The sequence below is a fragment of the Protopterus annectens genome, chromosome 8.part0 (genome assembly GCF_019279795.1).
Source record: "Protopterus annectens isolate FY-2018-M chromosome 8.part0, PAN1.0, whole genome shotgun sequence".
NCBI classification, from domain to species: domain Eukaryota; kingdom Metazoa; phylum Chordata; order Ceratodontiformes; family Protopteridae; genus Protopterus; species Protopterus annectens.
The window spans coordinates 1,569,314,607-1,569,331,638 of NC_056741.1; the positions used below are offsets into that span (position 1 = coordinate 1,569,314,607).

General features: G+C 37.0%; 1 protein-coding gene across 1 annotated transcript in view; it reads right to left on the reverse strand.

Moving 5' to 3' along the window:
* The window catches only part of ATP12A (ATPase H+/K+ transporting non-gastric alpha2 subunit), a 534,499-nt gene that overhangs the window by 99,182 nt on the left and 418,285 nt on the right, over positions 1 to 17,032 (reverse strand). Inside the window, exons 19-20 of the mRNA XM_044081130.1 lie at positions 2,018 to 2,163; positions 1,291 to 1,424 (exon numbers count right to left, since the gene is read on the reverse strand). Of these exons, the coding sequence (XP_043937065.1) occupies positions 1,291 to 1,424; positions 2,018 to 2,163 (280 nt within the window). The remainder of the gene's footprint in view (positions 1 to 1,290; positions 1,425 to 2,017; positions 2,164 to 17,032) is intronic.

The following is a 17,032-nucleotide window of genomic DNA, read 5'->3' on the forward strand; positions in this document are numbered from 1 at the left end:
ATTAAGGATACTACATAGATGCTAATGCTGAGTGCATACAGATTTAATATCTCATTTAAAGGATAGCTGCATAGGAGTGTAGCACTCCCATAATGCTGTACTACAGTCAATGTTAGTACTGAAAATGAGTGCAAGTACTTGACGTAGGCATAGGGTGCACAGCATTCTGATTTTCTAGGCATTAAAGTTGAGAGCACAATGTGCTGAGGCACTGATACTGTTAATGTAGAATGTTGTCTACCAGCACAGCCTCGCTGTCATGTTGTTAGTTAAACCATTGTAACATCTCATCTTAAATGGAATCCTTATAAAATATAATTGGTCATCTGCAAACAGACGAACATCATCATCTGTCTGTGAGTAGCTGCTGAACAAATGCAGGATACTGTGGCCATAAACAGAATCAGATAACATATTTAGCCACTTATGGTGAACAGTAACATCAGTTGCTTTGCAGAGGCCAAGAAAAAAGGCTACAGTTGCAGATGTTTGACACAGTAAAGTATGAGAAGTATCACTAACTTTAATAAACAGTGCAGCTATTGTATGAAATAGAAAACTAGATTTGTAATAGGCATTCTATTCTGTGCAGTTACCATATCTGTACCACAAAGGGATCACACCCGAATTGTTTCCCAGCTGACCTGGGTTTATACAGCAATTCAAGATACTAGTGGAGACTGTACAGGAGCAGTGGGATAGGACTGAGAAGCCAGTGTTGGCTCAGTAATCATAGGGGGACTCAGTATGAATGTCGCTGCTTGAACTCTGTGGTGTTGGGTCATTAGAGTGAGTCTTGAGCTACTGGGAAATGATAGAGTGCTGGAATGAACTCTCACTTGAAAAAGACAAGCCCTGAAGTAGCCATTGGATGTTGTAAAATGTCAATGCAGGATGGAAGGAACAGAAGAGTTAACTGTAGAATGAAAGAAATGTTAGGAGGAACAAAAGACAGTTATGATCTGTGTAGGGAGGTAGGTATTAATAATAAAAATTGTTGACTTTCTAGAAGCTCATCTAGAATAGGTTGGACTAATATTTTTGCAATCTTAACTTGGCTTTGTCAGCAATACTTTGTCTATATAAGTTGTTCCTTTTCCTTATTATCTGTTGAATTATATACTTCATGTTTGTCACTTGGGTGTGGTAAAACTTTCGGATATTCCATGTCCTTTTCTGAAACAGTCATTTTATCTACCTTGCAGATTATGAACTTTAATGACAAGCTCTCTAGCAATATAGCACATTTGTTTCACCTATAACAGAGAGTTACAAGTAATGCATACAAACCTCAAGAGTCCCTGAGTGAAAAGTGAATTCCTTCGGGTCTTGCGAATAATCAAGTCTGCAAGCTGCTCAATGACAATGCTGATGAAGAAGGCAGTGTAGCAAGCCCATTCCAACAACTGACGCTGCCTATATGTCTTTTTAAAGAAATTAGTATAAATAGACAGTCAACCAATAAACGACCTATTCAGCACATACTAAATTAAGTTTTGCAAACAGAATATTTAACTCTGCTAGTTAATGATTAAGTTAGGCATATGTAGATCCGCCCAAGTTAAAGAAAGGTAGAGAGCATTGTAATTCCCAAACACCTGTTACGAAACTTCAGGCCTTCCACAAGAAGATACATTGACGCCCCATTACCCACAACTTGACCAAAATATGTTGCAATTTATTACAACTTGAAAATAAAGAAAATTTACTTTGGCTAGTCGCTTAAAAGATAGGCAAATAAAAAATATGATATTTTGTGGCATGATTAATTTACTAGTTCCTACAGCTGTAAACTCTGGCAGTCTAGAGAAACAAAATAAGGCTATGGGTTGCTAACAAGCAGTAGTCCTGGGTTTGATTCCCCTGGTATCAATTATCAATTATACCTTTGTGACCACTGACAGCAAAGCAGAGAATTTTCCTTGCTTGTCCCAGGGTTACCTGACTAACAAATACATAAAATTAAAATAATTAATAATAAATACAAGCAGATAAAAAACAATTAATTTTTCCTTACCCATTCTTGTCCATAGCTGTCCTCCAACTCATGATCATTGACATTTTCCCAGTACACACGGATGTTAACTGCCCTGGATGGAAGGTAACCTTGTTGGGCAAGCACAGTGAAATAGCATAAAAATGCTCCAACTGACTGAATTATACCTGTAAAAGGGGGGGAATGGAAGCAATGAAAACTATGAATTAAGCTGTTTTAATAAATACTACAATTTTATATATATATATATATATATATATATATATATATATATATATATATATATGTATATTTATATAGACACACACACACACACACACACACACACACACACACACACACACACACACACACACATATACATGGAACATACTTAAGAACTGACATGGCAGCGTGTCTGTGACACTTGGGCATACCATTTTCCATTTTTAGTGTTTAAGCTATCTGTTAAAAAATACAAACAGCTGACTGATGTGTTATCTTGTCAGTGACATTTGGGTACAATGTTTTCAGTTTTTAGTGTTTAAGCTGTCAGTTGCACTAAGATGGCTGTAATTATTCATTATGCAATCAGTCCAATGTGGCTTGAAGAATACGTGATGGAAGCACACTAACAACCTTTTTTTTCTTTTTAACTTATTTTTTTTGGTCTTAAATTGCAACATAATGAGTGTAGGACAATTGACTTATTGTCTGTTAGCGGGGAATATGAATTTACTTCATGAGGGAGAGAAAACAAAGAAAACACTCATATATTTTAGGTAGCATAGTCTGATGCAGGAATCTCTAGCTCATTTAATGGATGCAACATTTTTTTCTGATAAAATAGTGCTAAATAGCAAATACTGTAAGGTAAGGGAAATATATGGTTTCCTTGTGTTCTCAGAGGAAAGCCTAAGATAAAATAAATAAAAAGAAAATCTTTGCTTCCTGAAAAATAAATGCTGCCTGCATTTTTATATTCATACTTTACTTATTTATCCTTTATTGACCAGGTTACTCACCCTAGGCTAGTGGCCTCTATGGTATTCCTACTACTAGGAGACATTTGGCCAGGGCATCAGGAAACTTCCCCTACTAATCATTGTGTTGACGTGAGATTATTGGTAGTCTAGAATTCTGGTTTCCATTCTGAGCATGTAGGTGGCTCAGAGAAGCAGGATACATATTGATATGGTGTCCAAAACTGTTGTCAACTGTTTCACTTTTTTAAAAAATGGAATGGTTGCTGAATCTGCAATTACAGAAGTACGGAAAGCAACTGATGTGGTAAAGTTTTTTTGCATCAACAAAAGGAGGAAAAGGAGTGTGATGGAGATATAGGGACGGGGGTTGAGCTTTCCCATCCTGATGTAACAGTTATACATAAGCATTTTGATGGTGTGGAGATAGAAATGAAAGTAATTGAACATTCATGGGATTCGTAATACAGATTTCAACAGGACCTTTTTGCTGCAGAGCCCATGGACAGTAGTTAAATTATTATTATGACCTTCCAGTTGGGAGAGATACAGGATGGTTTATTATAGAATTTGTTGGTAGAGAGTGAACCAGACACTAGCAAGGAAATTTCTTTGGGGGACTTGGTGGATAAAATACAAAAAAAAGATGCTGATGTAACACATGAGGATGCTGTAAAGGAAAATAGATTGTATGTTAATATAGTAAGAGAGAAGTGAAAAAAGAAGCAGAAAGAAAAGGATAAACTGAGAATAAACTTCACAGTAAGGATTTGCAGTAAAGAAGAAAAAAGTATTGGAAAGATATGAAGTATGGGATAACATTATTTTGCCATTGGGAACAAAACCTTCAGAGGTAAGAGCTTTCATTCAAATAAGTTAAGATAATTTTTGTAATGTTATCTTTGAAAATGGACATCTAATGGAGAAACTTTTGGGAGAATATGAAAAGAGAAAAACTTTGCTCTTTGGAATTTACATGTGTTTAACGTTTCTTATAAGGAAACTAAGAAAAATACATATACAGTTTAGGACTGAAGTTGAAAAAGAGTCTTTAAAACAACATTTAAGTAACTTATGTAAAGAAGTACTAGACACTTCTAAAGTATATGATGATAGAGGGCTATGGACTGGGGATGGAACTATAATATTATACTAAAAATGAAAAATACAAAGATTGTTCATATTCCTACCCTTATAAATGTTGAAGGGCAAAAAGGGATTTTGAAATACTGGGGTCAACAGAAAACTTGTTTATTATTATTTTTGTTTGTTTTGTGGAAAACAGATTACATAACTATAGATTGTGTTAAAAGAAAATGTTATGTCTGTGGTGAAATAGGACACGATTAAAAAAATGTGAAATGAAATGTTATAAATGCAATAAGGTTGAGCAGATTGGTATGGACTGTAAAGAAGGGAAGGATGAAGCAGTAAGAATAAGCAGGTCTGAGCAAGAGAAGAAGAAACAAATATAGGAAGAGGTTTAAGTAAGAAATCAAGAAAAGCAGGGATAGAAGCAAGGAGGAGAGAAAGTTATGAGTAAAGATAAAAATAAGAAAAAAATGGAAATGAATTATAGAAAAATTAAGTCATAAACATGAAAGAAATTTCTGAGTTTAGTGATAAAGAGTTTCATTGAAAACTAGTTAAAGGTAAAAATAATTTAACTGGCAAAAGGGTATGGAAGATAAAAAAATAATTTATAGGGCTAAATATAGAACAAAAAGGAAGGAAAAGCATGACAAGTTAATAAAATTAATCCAAGAGGATTTTTTTGCAGAAAGAAAAGAGCTAATTGCAGCATATTAGGTATAAATATTTGTAAATAGCTTAAAAATACAGATAGGAGGTTAACCATTATAAAATGATGTAAAGAATGAGATTGACATAATAATATTAAAAGACATTAGATTATTGATCAAAGAGGATAACTGCAAACAGAAAGTTTATGGTTAAATAATATTGTTTGGAATTTAGGTTGAGATACTTGTTCTGGAATAGGAATTCTGATTAAAAAGACAGTTAAAGTTATGAATTTAATGTTGGTAATAATGCGTAGGATAACTATTATAGATAGATGGAAATAAACAGTATACAAAATAATTGCATTAGATGCAAATGTTTCAAGCAAACAAGGGGAACGCATGTTTAATCAAATTCTGAATTATTGGTTGCAAATGTGGTTGTAAATATAGAAATTATTATAGCAGGAGATTTTAATTGTCATTTAAGAAAAAAATAGGTGATGTTAATAATTTTATGGAAATTATGAATGTGATAAACTAAGTATTTGGAATAAGAGTAATTGGACATATACTAGAGGAATATACAGAAAGGGACTAAGTTATGTTCTGTTATTTAATGGAATACAGACTATGGAAGAAGGTACTATAGAAACAGTGTAGCAAACCCATTTTCAGATAAAGCTATTTGGGTAGAGATAAAAGATAAATAAGATGTTATTAAGATGGGAAAATGTTTAAAAAGGTTAAATAAGTGAGAATGGGAAGGAAAAGGGGAAATAAGATGGTTAGAATTGTGGGAAGATCATAGTAGTATGAGACAGTTGTATAAAGGTTGGTCTGAATGGTGGATATCTTTTAAGAAAAAGCATACAAAATGTTATATTGTATGGTAAAGAGATAAGAGGAAAGAACTGAAGAAATTATATAATACTATAAGTGAGGAAGCATTTGGTAATTCAGAAAAAAAATAATAATAAATACTTTATTAATGAAAAAATGTATGGGAAAAAAACAGGAAAAAAATAAGAATGTATTATCGAAACAAATATATTTCTTCAGCTTAATAAAAAAGAACTTGCTCCAAACTTAAGTAAAGTAATAAAAAAAGACAGTGTAATGAGGGGATTAAAAGATAAATAGGGAATGATACCAAGAGATCAAAGAAGTATAATGAATTTAGATTATGTAAAAGAAATGTTTGATGAGAAGGGAAAGAAAGGAGTAATATCATGGGCAGTAAAAGCCTTTTCTAATCAAGATAATATGAATTTGGAGAAGAGAATATTATTAGAGAAATTAGATAGAAGATTAGGATAAGTAAATATAGAATCAGTTGTGGGACCTGATGGAATAGAATACCAACTTTATAAAAATATGACAATAGAACCAAAGGAATATTTTATAGAAGTGTTAAATGAATGGTTCAATGTAGGTTTTAAATATAATGAATTATGTGGTGGAATGTTTAAATTTATATGGAAAAAAGGCGAAATAAGTGAAATAAGAAATTAGAGGTCTATAGTATTGAATAATACAAACTATAACATTTTTATAAAAATTATACACAAATGAATGGAAGTAAAAATTGTGAACATTATACAAGATACAATATATAGTGTTAAAATAGAGGAAGTTTAGAATTATTAATGATTGTTAAAAAATAGTAGATGACATTTTGAATAGACAAGATAAACTATATATTATTTTTCAAGATTTAAGTAAAACATTTGATACTATAATGTAAGTGATAAGATAAGGGATGCTTGTAGGACTTCATATGAATATAATAAATATTAATTAATGGTTAGTTAAGTGAGGAAGTAAATATTAAGAGAGGAATAAGACGAGGTTGTCATTTGAGTAGTACAATATTTGCTTTAATAATGAATGTAGTAGCAAACCATATTAATCAAGAGTTAAACATGTAAGTTTTATGACAAAACAAGGAATAGAGATACCTATAATGTTATCATATGTTGATGATATTATTTTAATTACTAGACCGGTGAACGGTATAAAACAAGTTATACCCAGGGATTCAATAAACTCTGTGTAGACTTAGCGCAAGGCCTAAATTGAATTATGTGTTGCCGGCTAGGAAATGTGTAAAGCAACACAAATGCATTCAGACATGCAGACAAGTTTACGTAAGAGCAAACTTGTTCTGTGACATTGTGCAACTGCCAGGGTTTAATTTAATGTAATGAGTGTGGTACTAACACATTATAGAAAAATGTACTCAGTGCAAAGTACAGTACAAACATGTTTTTGCCATACTGAAATAAAAGTTTTGCTTGTGATCAACAAGGGTATGTAGACTGCCATTATTAATACAGAAGTCTGAGTAAGTGTATATACTGAAAAGCACCACACACATGAACATCAGGAAAGAAGAAAGGGAAGAGGACGAGTGAAACATGGTAATGTACACCAAATAAGGGCTTGTCAATGTACATATACCCCCAATGACAGGACAGTCGTACCATAAAAAGTAATCACATATGTACATAATACAGTACATACTGCTGTTTACACCTCTTCTGTGTTGGTATATTCATGTTGTATAAAAATCAAAAGTAAAAATTGATTTTTATATGTTTTTATGTGCTTTTTTCAACATTTAACATTAAAGTGTTTGAAGCCATCTGCTTGAGCAGACTTATTTCTATTTTCTGGATTTACTTGTTTGGTCAGCTACAGCTCCCTTGTTTGGTTCTTTACAGCATATTCATATCATCACATAGTTATTATATATTATGTGACTGTCACACAGTCATGTATCAATGGAGATGTTTGGTTGTGCTATAAACACCCTGATATATTCACTGGAGAAGACATTTAGCAAGGAGAGTATCTACAAAGGGGGTAAATGCATATTGTGAAGATGTAAAAAATGAGTTGATTGAATATAACTGTTATGTCATTATAGGTTTCAACCAGTCATGACACATAGCAACAGACTCATGGACAACAGTTGACAGAAGCACGCACAATCATGGATAATATCAGAGTAATACTGCCATTAATGTGTGACATTGACGTTAAATATGTGATTGTGAATTATTATTACATGTTCTGCATGAATACACTTGTACAGCTGTAATGATTTGTCAGTAATCAATAAGGGGAATCAAACACACCTTCCTCAAAAATGACCGCTTTTGGGAAGAGTTAAGAGGGCACTGTTATACCTGTAGTTTAAAATATGAAAAATCCTGGCTAGTTGAGAAGTTTACATGACATATATATGCCACAGTCCACTCTTGCAAGTATGTAACCCATGCCATCAATGTTGTTAATAAGGTATGTATTTATTGGCTGTGTCATAGAAGACATATTACACATACATCTTATAGAACACCTTTAAAGGAAGTTTGCACTGTCAACTCATAATGGTTATGCATCGCAAAGAATACTTATGTATGACCAAAAAGATGTGTTGAAGCTCACTGCGGCAAAAATGATACACTTGAGTAAATCATCCCTGGAAGATGTGTGGTGAGGTACATGGAAAAGTGTGAATTGTACTCAATTATTTGTGTGATGAGGGCTGAGAACAATGGGACTATAATGTCCTTTGATGTGGATGGCCTGCCTGTACTCATGAGTTGTGCTACATATAAGGGATTTATCATCCCTGAGGTAACATGCTTGTGGAAGTTCTGATTACTATCTACGTGAGTACACAGATCATGTACCACCAGATCTACTCATAGGGGTGGGCTGTCTGTATTGTAATTAGCTTATGTATTTGCTTTTAAAAGGACGTAATCATGCTTTTTATTCATCTACTGTGTCTCCATGGGGCTGGCAATGATCAGTTTTGTCTGTTAATACTGTCTACACTATATTCATAACTGTCTTTTTGAATTCAGTGATTGGCAGTCATCCACAAAGTTGGTTAGACAGAGGATGTCTATGTTTGTCTTGACTTATGAGAATTAAATACTGTACATGAAGTGCCTAGTACAGAACTCTGAGGTATAGACCTGGTCATAGCACTCTAGCTAGACTTCACACAATTTGAAATTATGTGTACTGTATGGGAACCATTTGTCTTACCAACTGGTGTTTATGTCCACTTCAGACAGTTTCTCTATAATACTTGAGAGTGGGTTTATGTCACATGTCTTGGCCAGGTCAAGTTATGCAGGATGACACTCTTTTCCTCACGCATGCCCTTGGTGACCTTCTTGAAGACAGCAGCCAGATTTAACAGACATGATGTAATCTTAACAAATGCAAAATGGGTTTGGTACAATGTTATGACATTACCTGTGTCCTTTCTGATAAGATCCATGATGAATCTTTGGTCTGCCTCACAGATGAGGGATTAAGGATTATGTGTGTAATTCCCTGTGGTCTATGTTTAACCATTGAATAACATTTGCATCAAATAGCTAAACACTGAAGCATATCCATTGAGCATTCATTCAATGAATGTTAATTTTTTCACCCTGGAAAGTAACTAGTTAGCTAACACTTCCCCATCTCACACAGCACAGTATTCAAACCTACCCAGGTGGAGGCTCCACCTCTCCACACCCCCCAACTATATATATCAACTGCAAGACTGCACTACAGTGGGGAAAGGGTAGATAGAGAAATATTGTCCAACTAGTTACTTTCCTGTTCGCTGAAATGAATGTTCGCTGAATGAACGTTTGATGGATAGGCTTCAATGTTTAGCCGTTCGATGCAAATGTTATTCGACAGTTAAACATAGATAGTGATGGCCCCCCCTTGTTCAGATAAATGACTATTGCTGTTCTGCAAGAACATAGTCTGTCTGGAGGCTGTGTTTAAATAGGTATCCCACTGTGTCTGCTAGGTCAAGTTGTAAGTCATGGTATAGGCAACCTGAGATAGTGTCACAGCTCATTGCTCCTGTGTTATTAGCCTTAGGGAGTGCACAGATAAGCTGCTCTCCTGAACAAATAAAGTGAGTAATGTTTGCATCTATACTTTGGATGATGGCCAATGGGGACAGGGTGGTGAACTGCAAGACCAACGGTCAGCTAGCAGATTGTGTATTTTCTTCATTTGAATATGGCTAGTGGCATCCACAAACAACTCTGCTCTTAGTAGTGTATTCCCCTTAATATTTCACACTTATCTAAATGAATGATTTATGACAACACCTCCAAATACAACCTTGGTTATGCATTACATGCCACACAGTGGTACTGTTCACACAGTCATACAACTCTACCACTGTCACGTTATTACAGCAACTACACAACATATGCCTATATTTTTTTCATTGGAAAGCTATATTTGAGTGGCCTGATACCATATAAAGACACATTACAAATGAGTTGGTTGTGGAACATGCAGAACAGTTACTGACACAAATGCTGACTGTCACAGTTGTGCTGGTGGCCATCAAAATAATCCTTGGGAATAGCTGCATAATTGCCCATAGAATTAATTCCATAAGGTTGCAACTGAATCAGAACATGTGATATTTTTGTGTATATCACAGCATTACAAGTGGATGAAACATGACTTACATGCCCATGTAATCAATATGAATTTATATTGACGTATGTCACAGAGCATTTAATGATGGCAGGTATACACATGCACAAATGTGCCATACTGCAAGTGTCACTGTTATGGTTGATTGAGAACTGGATAGAATGTTGATCTGTTTCACTAATAAAATACATGCCTTATTAAGCCAATAATATACATAGCATCATCTAGGTCAGCAATTCTCAAGAGGCATAGTACTAAAGCTGTTATGGAAGGAACGTGTAATCAATTGGCAGCAGCGGCCATCAGTACATTACCTCACAGATTGTAATACCCTCTTGTAGACCTACTGTACATCCATACCTCAACGTAACACATATTGATGGCAGCAACATTGATATGTGAAATGTTCATAGGGTCATAGGACATTACTATGCTAATGGTCAATATCATACAAAATCCTAGCCATTATTATACGATTTAAACCAAACTTCCTGTGTCTGTATGATGGAAGATAGTAAGGCTATGTGCATATGTGTGTCTTTGTTTGATTGCATTACCTACTGCCTCTATCCATATGTGACATGTGCACCACCCCATGAAAGAATTAGCAGTCACACATCTAGAGGTCTGGAGCTGGCTTGCAGAGGCTCATGGAAGGACTCAGCTTCATGATGTGTATATGCATCTTTGACATGAGGCCATCCTCCACTCATCTGCAGGAAGGATGTCATGTGGCCAAAGAAAAAAGGGGATGATAGATACAAGGGGCTACATTAAAGGTTCTCCTACATGGTAATGAAATGAAAAGCAATTCAGGAGATCATACAATGACCGTAATGTACCACCAACCACAGACACAGCAGGAGACTGGGTCTGATTTATTTATTTGTCTTTGTTTATTAGGAAAGTCCAACTGGGTAATACCCATTTTCAGTGCAGGCCTGGGGACAAAGGATCCACTGCTTACATTACATTATACTAAGTTCCAGTTAAAATTATTTGAACATTACACCTATGCAGATACAGAAGCTAAATTCCATGCAGTGTAACACTAGCATCACCACATATGTCTGACTTTAACACTGTCACACTGCACTTTATGGAGTATTATAACATCATTGTATGCTGAGAAGAACATGTTGGGAGGAGTGTCTGACACGGATATAGAGTCACATCTTTGTGTAAATTTGCTTTCAAATTTATTATTTAAATGTATACACACTCAAGTTGTCTGCTGTCAGATTAGACCCCCTAAATATCTAGTTATAGAAGCTGGAGAACACAGCACCTAACATTACTGCCACAACACAAGTTTAACTTGAATACTGTCAGAGTGCACTTTATAAAGTGGACTCACATGCTGTTCTAAAATTGTTGAGTGATTGTTGAATACACACACACACACACACACACACACACACACACACACACACACACACACACACACACACACACACACACACACACACAAATGACCAAAATGAGATTATAACCCTACTTAATCTACAGAACAGAGTACTTAACACAAGCACCACAGTGCAAGGCTGGCCTTCATAGTGTGAGACATTTTATAGATGATGACATTGGCAGTGTCCAGTGAGAAGAAGATGGTAGCAGAAGTGTCTCACATACTTTTCTAAAATGGTCTATAGAATGTGAAATAACTAAACATGCAGACACACAGACAAATTGATCACAGTGAGACTAGAACCCCTAACTATCTACAGAATACAGTACTTAAAGCAAGTGCACAGCACAAGTCTGGCTTTCATAGTGTCAGACAACACTTTATAGCTGATGACATTATCATTGCATGTTTGGGAGAACATGTTGGGAGGCCTGTATGAAATGGCTGTGTAGGCAGGCACAACTGTCAAAATATTTGTTCTGCATGGGTAGCATGAGTAGCATCCTGATATTCTTGGCCTAACAATAACAAATACAGGGTGATGCTGTTCTGACTACATGTGCACGCACACACACACACACACACACACACACACACACACACACACACACACACACACACACACAGACACACACACACATGTTGACTGCAGTGAGATTAGAAGCCGTACCTAACTAGTTACAGAAACTGATAAAAGTAAAGTAATTTGTACAATGTGGCATTCAAGCCTATGTAAAATAGACAATACATGTTCTTCCACATAGGGGTTTTATCTTTTTGTAACAGATCAAGTGTTTATCATTAATTATATAGACACAGTAAAGAGTGAGTGGTTAACCATGTGTATGTGTGACCTGACAATGTCCTAGTTTATACATTCATGTGTAGATGATAATCACTGAAGTATGAAGTCATCCCAGGGCAGAAGAGAATCTTCTAGTTACCAAGACATAATTGTCAGGATACCCTCAGTCACACATAGAATTCATAGCTATTATTATGCATAATTATCTTCATATTGTTTTTTTATTTTTAAAAGTTGAGTTAAACAGCATTAATAAAATTTGGAGTATGTTAGATTAGAACCCTGGCTCACGTGTATTGTGGCCATGAACGTACACCAGTTGCCACAAGGATGGCTGGGCAACAGGAGCATTTTTTACAATTATTACTGTCTGGAATGTTCATGGCAGCTGAGGACTTGTTTGTCAAACATGCTCATTAGTTGTATATACACATTAAAGAGCTGAGTGGTTAACCATGTATATGTGTGACATAAAAGTTCAGAAAATAAATGTGTTTAATTGTAGAATCATAACTGTACTGATACCCACAGTTAGATATATAATGTGTATGGTATGATGTGTATGCTCAATTCAACTGCTATACATAGTTACTTTTTATTGCAAATTTTTATAGAAATTACAGTGGAACAGCATTAATAAAACTTGGTGTTTGCTGGTAATGAAGTACCTGGAGAGGCTGGTCAAAGATCATATAGCCTCAGTCTTACTCTAGTCACTGGACACACTGCAATTCGCATACAGGACAAACCACAGTACAGGTGATGCCATCTCACTAGCTTTCCATGAAACACTGACACACTTAAAATGCAAAACCTGCTATGTAAGACTTCTATTCATTGATTTCAGTTCTGCCTTCAACACTGTCATCAGAATCTGATATCAAAGCTACTTCATCTGGGCATAGACTCTCATTTATTCAATTGGATTGTGAGCTTCCTAACTTAAAGGCCTTAAAAGGTTTGTGTGGGAGACAACAGCTACGGACGTATCATCCTGTACACAGGAGTACCACAGGGGTGTGTCTTAAGCCCTCTCCTTTTCACTCTTCTGACACAAGACTGCATGGCCACACATGAGATGAAGAGGATCATCATATTCGTGGATGACACCACTGTTATAGGGCTGGTCAAAGACAGAGAGAGGGAGGCCTGCAGGAATGAGATTGATCAACTACTGGTCTGGTGTGACAGCAACAATCTAGCACTGAATGTCAGCAAGACAAAGGAGTTGATTGTTGATTTCAGAAGACCTCAAGTACCACACAAACCTCTAGTGATGAAAGGGATGACAGTGGAAAGGGTCAAGAGTATACTATAAAACCCGCATTTGCAAGGTTTTTGTGCCAGTATACAGCTCAGCAAGCTCCTGCCTGGTGCCCTGCAGAGTTCTACAGCATCAGAGAGACAAAAGAGAGACTTTGCAGTAATTAAGTATAATTTTTCTGCATTTTCTTGCTGCCTTTAGCTAATTCTGCCTAAAACGCCACTTTTCTAGAGTTTCTGTGATTTAAAAAGCTTGTTTCAGCTACATATTGTACTTAATTTACTGCCTGCACTTTAACAAAGTCATTTTTGTGTTTAAATTACCTGTTTAACTGTTGTAGGCTACACATTCAAGTGTGATAGCCATTTCTGTGCATTTAAAGTGTTTTTTTGATTGTATCTGCTTTATTTTCTGAAAAAACAAACAAACAAACAAAAAAAAAAACTTGTTTTCCCACCTTTCTAAGCTAGTATAGTCCAGTTTTCAGGTTAGTGCTGAATTCAGGGCTGTGTTACAAGTTTCTGTGTTTGCCCATACCTGACTTGGATAGAAGGAAGTTTCCCTGATCACTGTGAGAGAGGGAGCTTTGAGCAGCCTATCTGTCCCTGGAGGAGTGGTTTCAGCCCAGAAATTAATAGTTTATTGGCCATTTTGGACTAATTTCTATCTCTTTCATTTCCCTGCTATAAAACCTGCATTTGCCCGGTTTTGCGCGCTGGGCAGTGACAGTTAGCTAGGGTATAACTATTCCCGGCTCCACAAAGTCTATTCTTCAATCTTTCCCTTGGAACTAGACAAACTTTCAACTTAAGCACTCAAACATTCACTTCTCATCCCAGCACTTGCTCAAAACTCATAGCAAGCACTAATAAACTTTAGCACTAGTCCTCCTATACTGTAGAGAAGGACAAGGCTCTCTATTTGACCTCACCAGCCAATCAGTAAAACAGTCCAATGTACGTATCCAGGCATGTCCAAAGGGCAGTTTCAGGTGTACTCTCCGGTCCAACTGGTGAATCTGGGCATTTTGAGGCAATGTTACAATTGCCTCATGTACACAGATAACCCTCTCCTCCTTCCACCAAACACTAATACATGCAAGAGATGCAATTATATAGCCAAACTGGAGGCTAAGCTCTCTCAACCCAAGACTGGACCAGGCAGCGAAGAGAGAAGGGAATTAATTGCATCACACCACCAGTCTCACATAGACCTATAGGTTCATAGGTTCATAGATTAATACTAGGCTAATTGCCCTTGTGGGCCATTTTAAGCCTAGCCAATTACCCCATGTGAGAATCAAACCCTACACCTTGTGTCTGCCAGGTAAACATCTTAACCATTCTGCCATCCTCCCACCCCGTATGAAACCAGCACCGGCAAAAACACACATAAATACATTAAAACATACCCAGAGCCTCTAAATAAAAATCTACAAAAGCAACAGTGACCTCCAAAGCAGACATCCAAGCAACCTCCACCCCCCCCAACACAAACCATGAAACACATACTTCACAAAACCAGTGTGCCACGCAATCACAGCCCATAAGGCAAAATAACATACCCAACACACTAGTAATAGGTGACTCTATAGTCAGGCACACTGACGTCCCACTCACTAGGCTGAACAAGGAGAAGGTTACTGTTAGCTGCCTGTCGGGTGCCAGGATCCGCCACATAACACAAGCACTCAGGTCACTCCAGAACAAGTACAAATATGACTCTGTCATTTTCCATGTTGGTGTGAATGACCTGGGCCGTACCTCCCTGGACTAAATGAAAAGAGACATGGAGGAGCTCTCTGATCATGTAGCCCAGGCCAGTATGACCCTGACCCTGAGTAGCATCCTGCCCTCACCAAGAATGATACCACGTTATAGAGAAACAATTATCAATTTCAACAATTGCTAACCTTCTGGTGTCATTCAAAGGGGATCCAGTGTCTGTCAGCCTGGGATGACATGCTCGACAAGCCATGCTGCTTTGCTAGAGATGGCTTGCACCTGTCACCCTTAGGCTTTTGAATACTGGCCAAGGCTCCTGCCACCCTCATAGTGCTTTTTTAGGCAAGGCTCAAAAGACAAACCCACCACTGTAAATAGCACAAGTAACAAAAACTGAGGGTAATGCTACTCAATGCTAGAAGTCTAACCCTCAAAATGCATGCACTCGAGGCACTCCTAGGTATGGAGAATATCGATATATGTGTAGTAACAGAAACCTGGTTTAAGGCTCCAGAGAGCACCCCAGCACTACCAGGCTACAACTCATACCATACATTTAGGCCACAAAACCCAGACCAAAATAAAAAAGGCGGGGCAGTATCCATATTCATCAAGTATACTCACACCTCCGGGTTAGTGGCACAAAACAATGCTTCAGAGATCATCCACGTGCAACTAACAACTGGCAAAACTGCTATTCAAATTATAGCTTGCTACAGATCACCTACTATGTCCCAGGACCCCCACTCCTCATTCCTGGAAACACTGGGAAACATAAATGTCCTACCAAACACCCTGATATTGGGTGATTTCAATTACCCAAACATTAACTGGGAGAACTACACAAGTACAAACTCCCTTGACCAACATTTCCTAGAATTTATAAACTCAAACGCCCTGGATCAACTGGTCAACACCACCACCAGAGGTGACAACATATTGGACCTGGTCATCACCAACATGGGTGACTGGTGTTCCACACCGGAGATCAACCCCTCACTGGTTAGATCTGACCATAAACTAATCACTCTGGATATCCACATTCCGCCACCACCCTGGTCAAAGAAACTACAGTGAAAAAGTTTTCAAAAGCAAACTTCATGTTACCTATGACCGAGGTGGGACGTTTCAAAGCCCCCTTGCTAAAGGATAATGCTGTCCAAGCTGCAAAATCCTTTACTAATGCACTCTTCGGGAACCTACAAGAATGCATGGATTGTGCTATCCCAAACAAAACCAAGATGCACTCCTCCAAGAAAAGGAAACCAGTCTGGTGGACCCCTGCCATAAATAAGCTATACAATAGAAGGAGGAAACTAGTACAGAAAAGAGTAAAATACCAAGAAGGGAAGACATCCCTGATCAGTATCAGCAAGAAATTACATTCCCTCATAAAATCATCCAAGGCTAGCTTCGAAGGAAAAATTGCCATGGACTCCAAGGATAACCACAAGGCATTCTTTAGCTATGTCATGAATCTAAGTGGCAATTCTCAGATCTGCTCGGAGTTAGTGCAGAATGGCACAAAATACACTGAACCGACTGATATAGCCAACATCCTGGCAGGCAGGTTTAGCGCAAACTTCACCCGCCTCTCACCCCCAAATGGGCCCATAACTATACCAGAAGAATGTAGTGCCCCTGAAA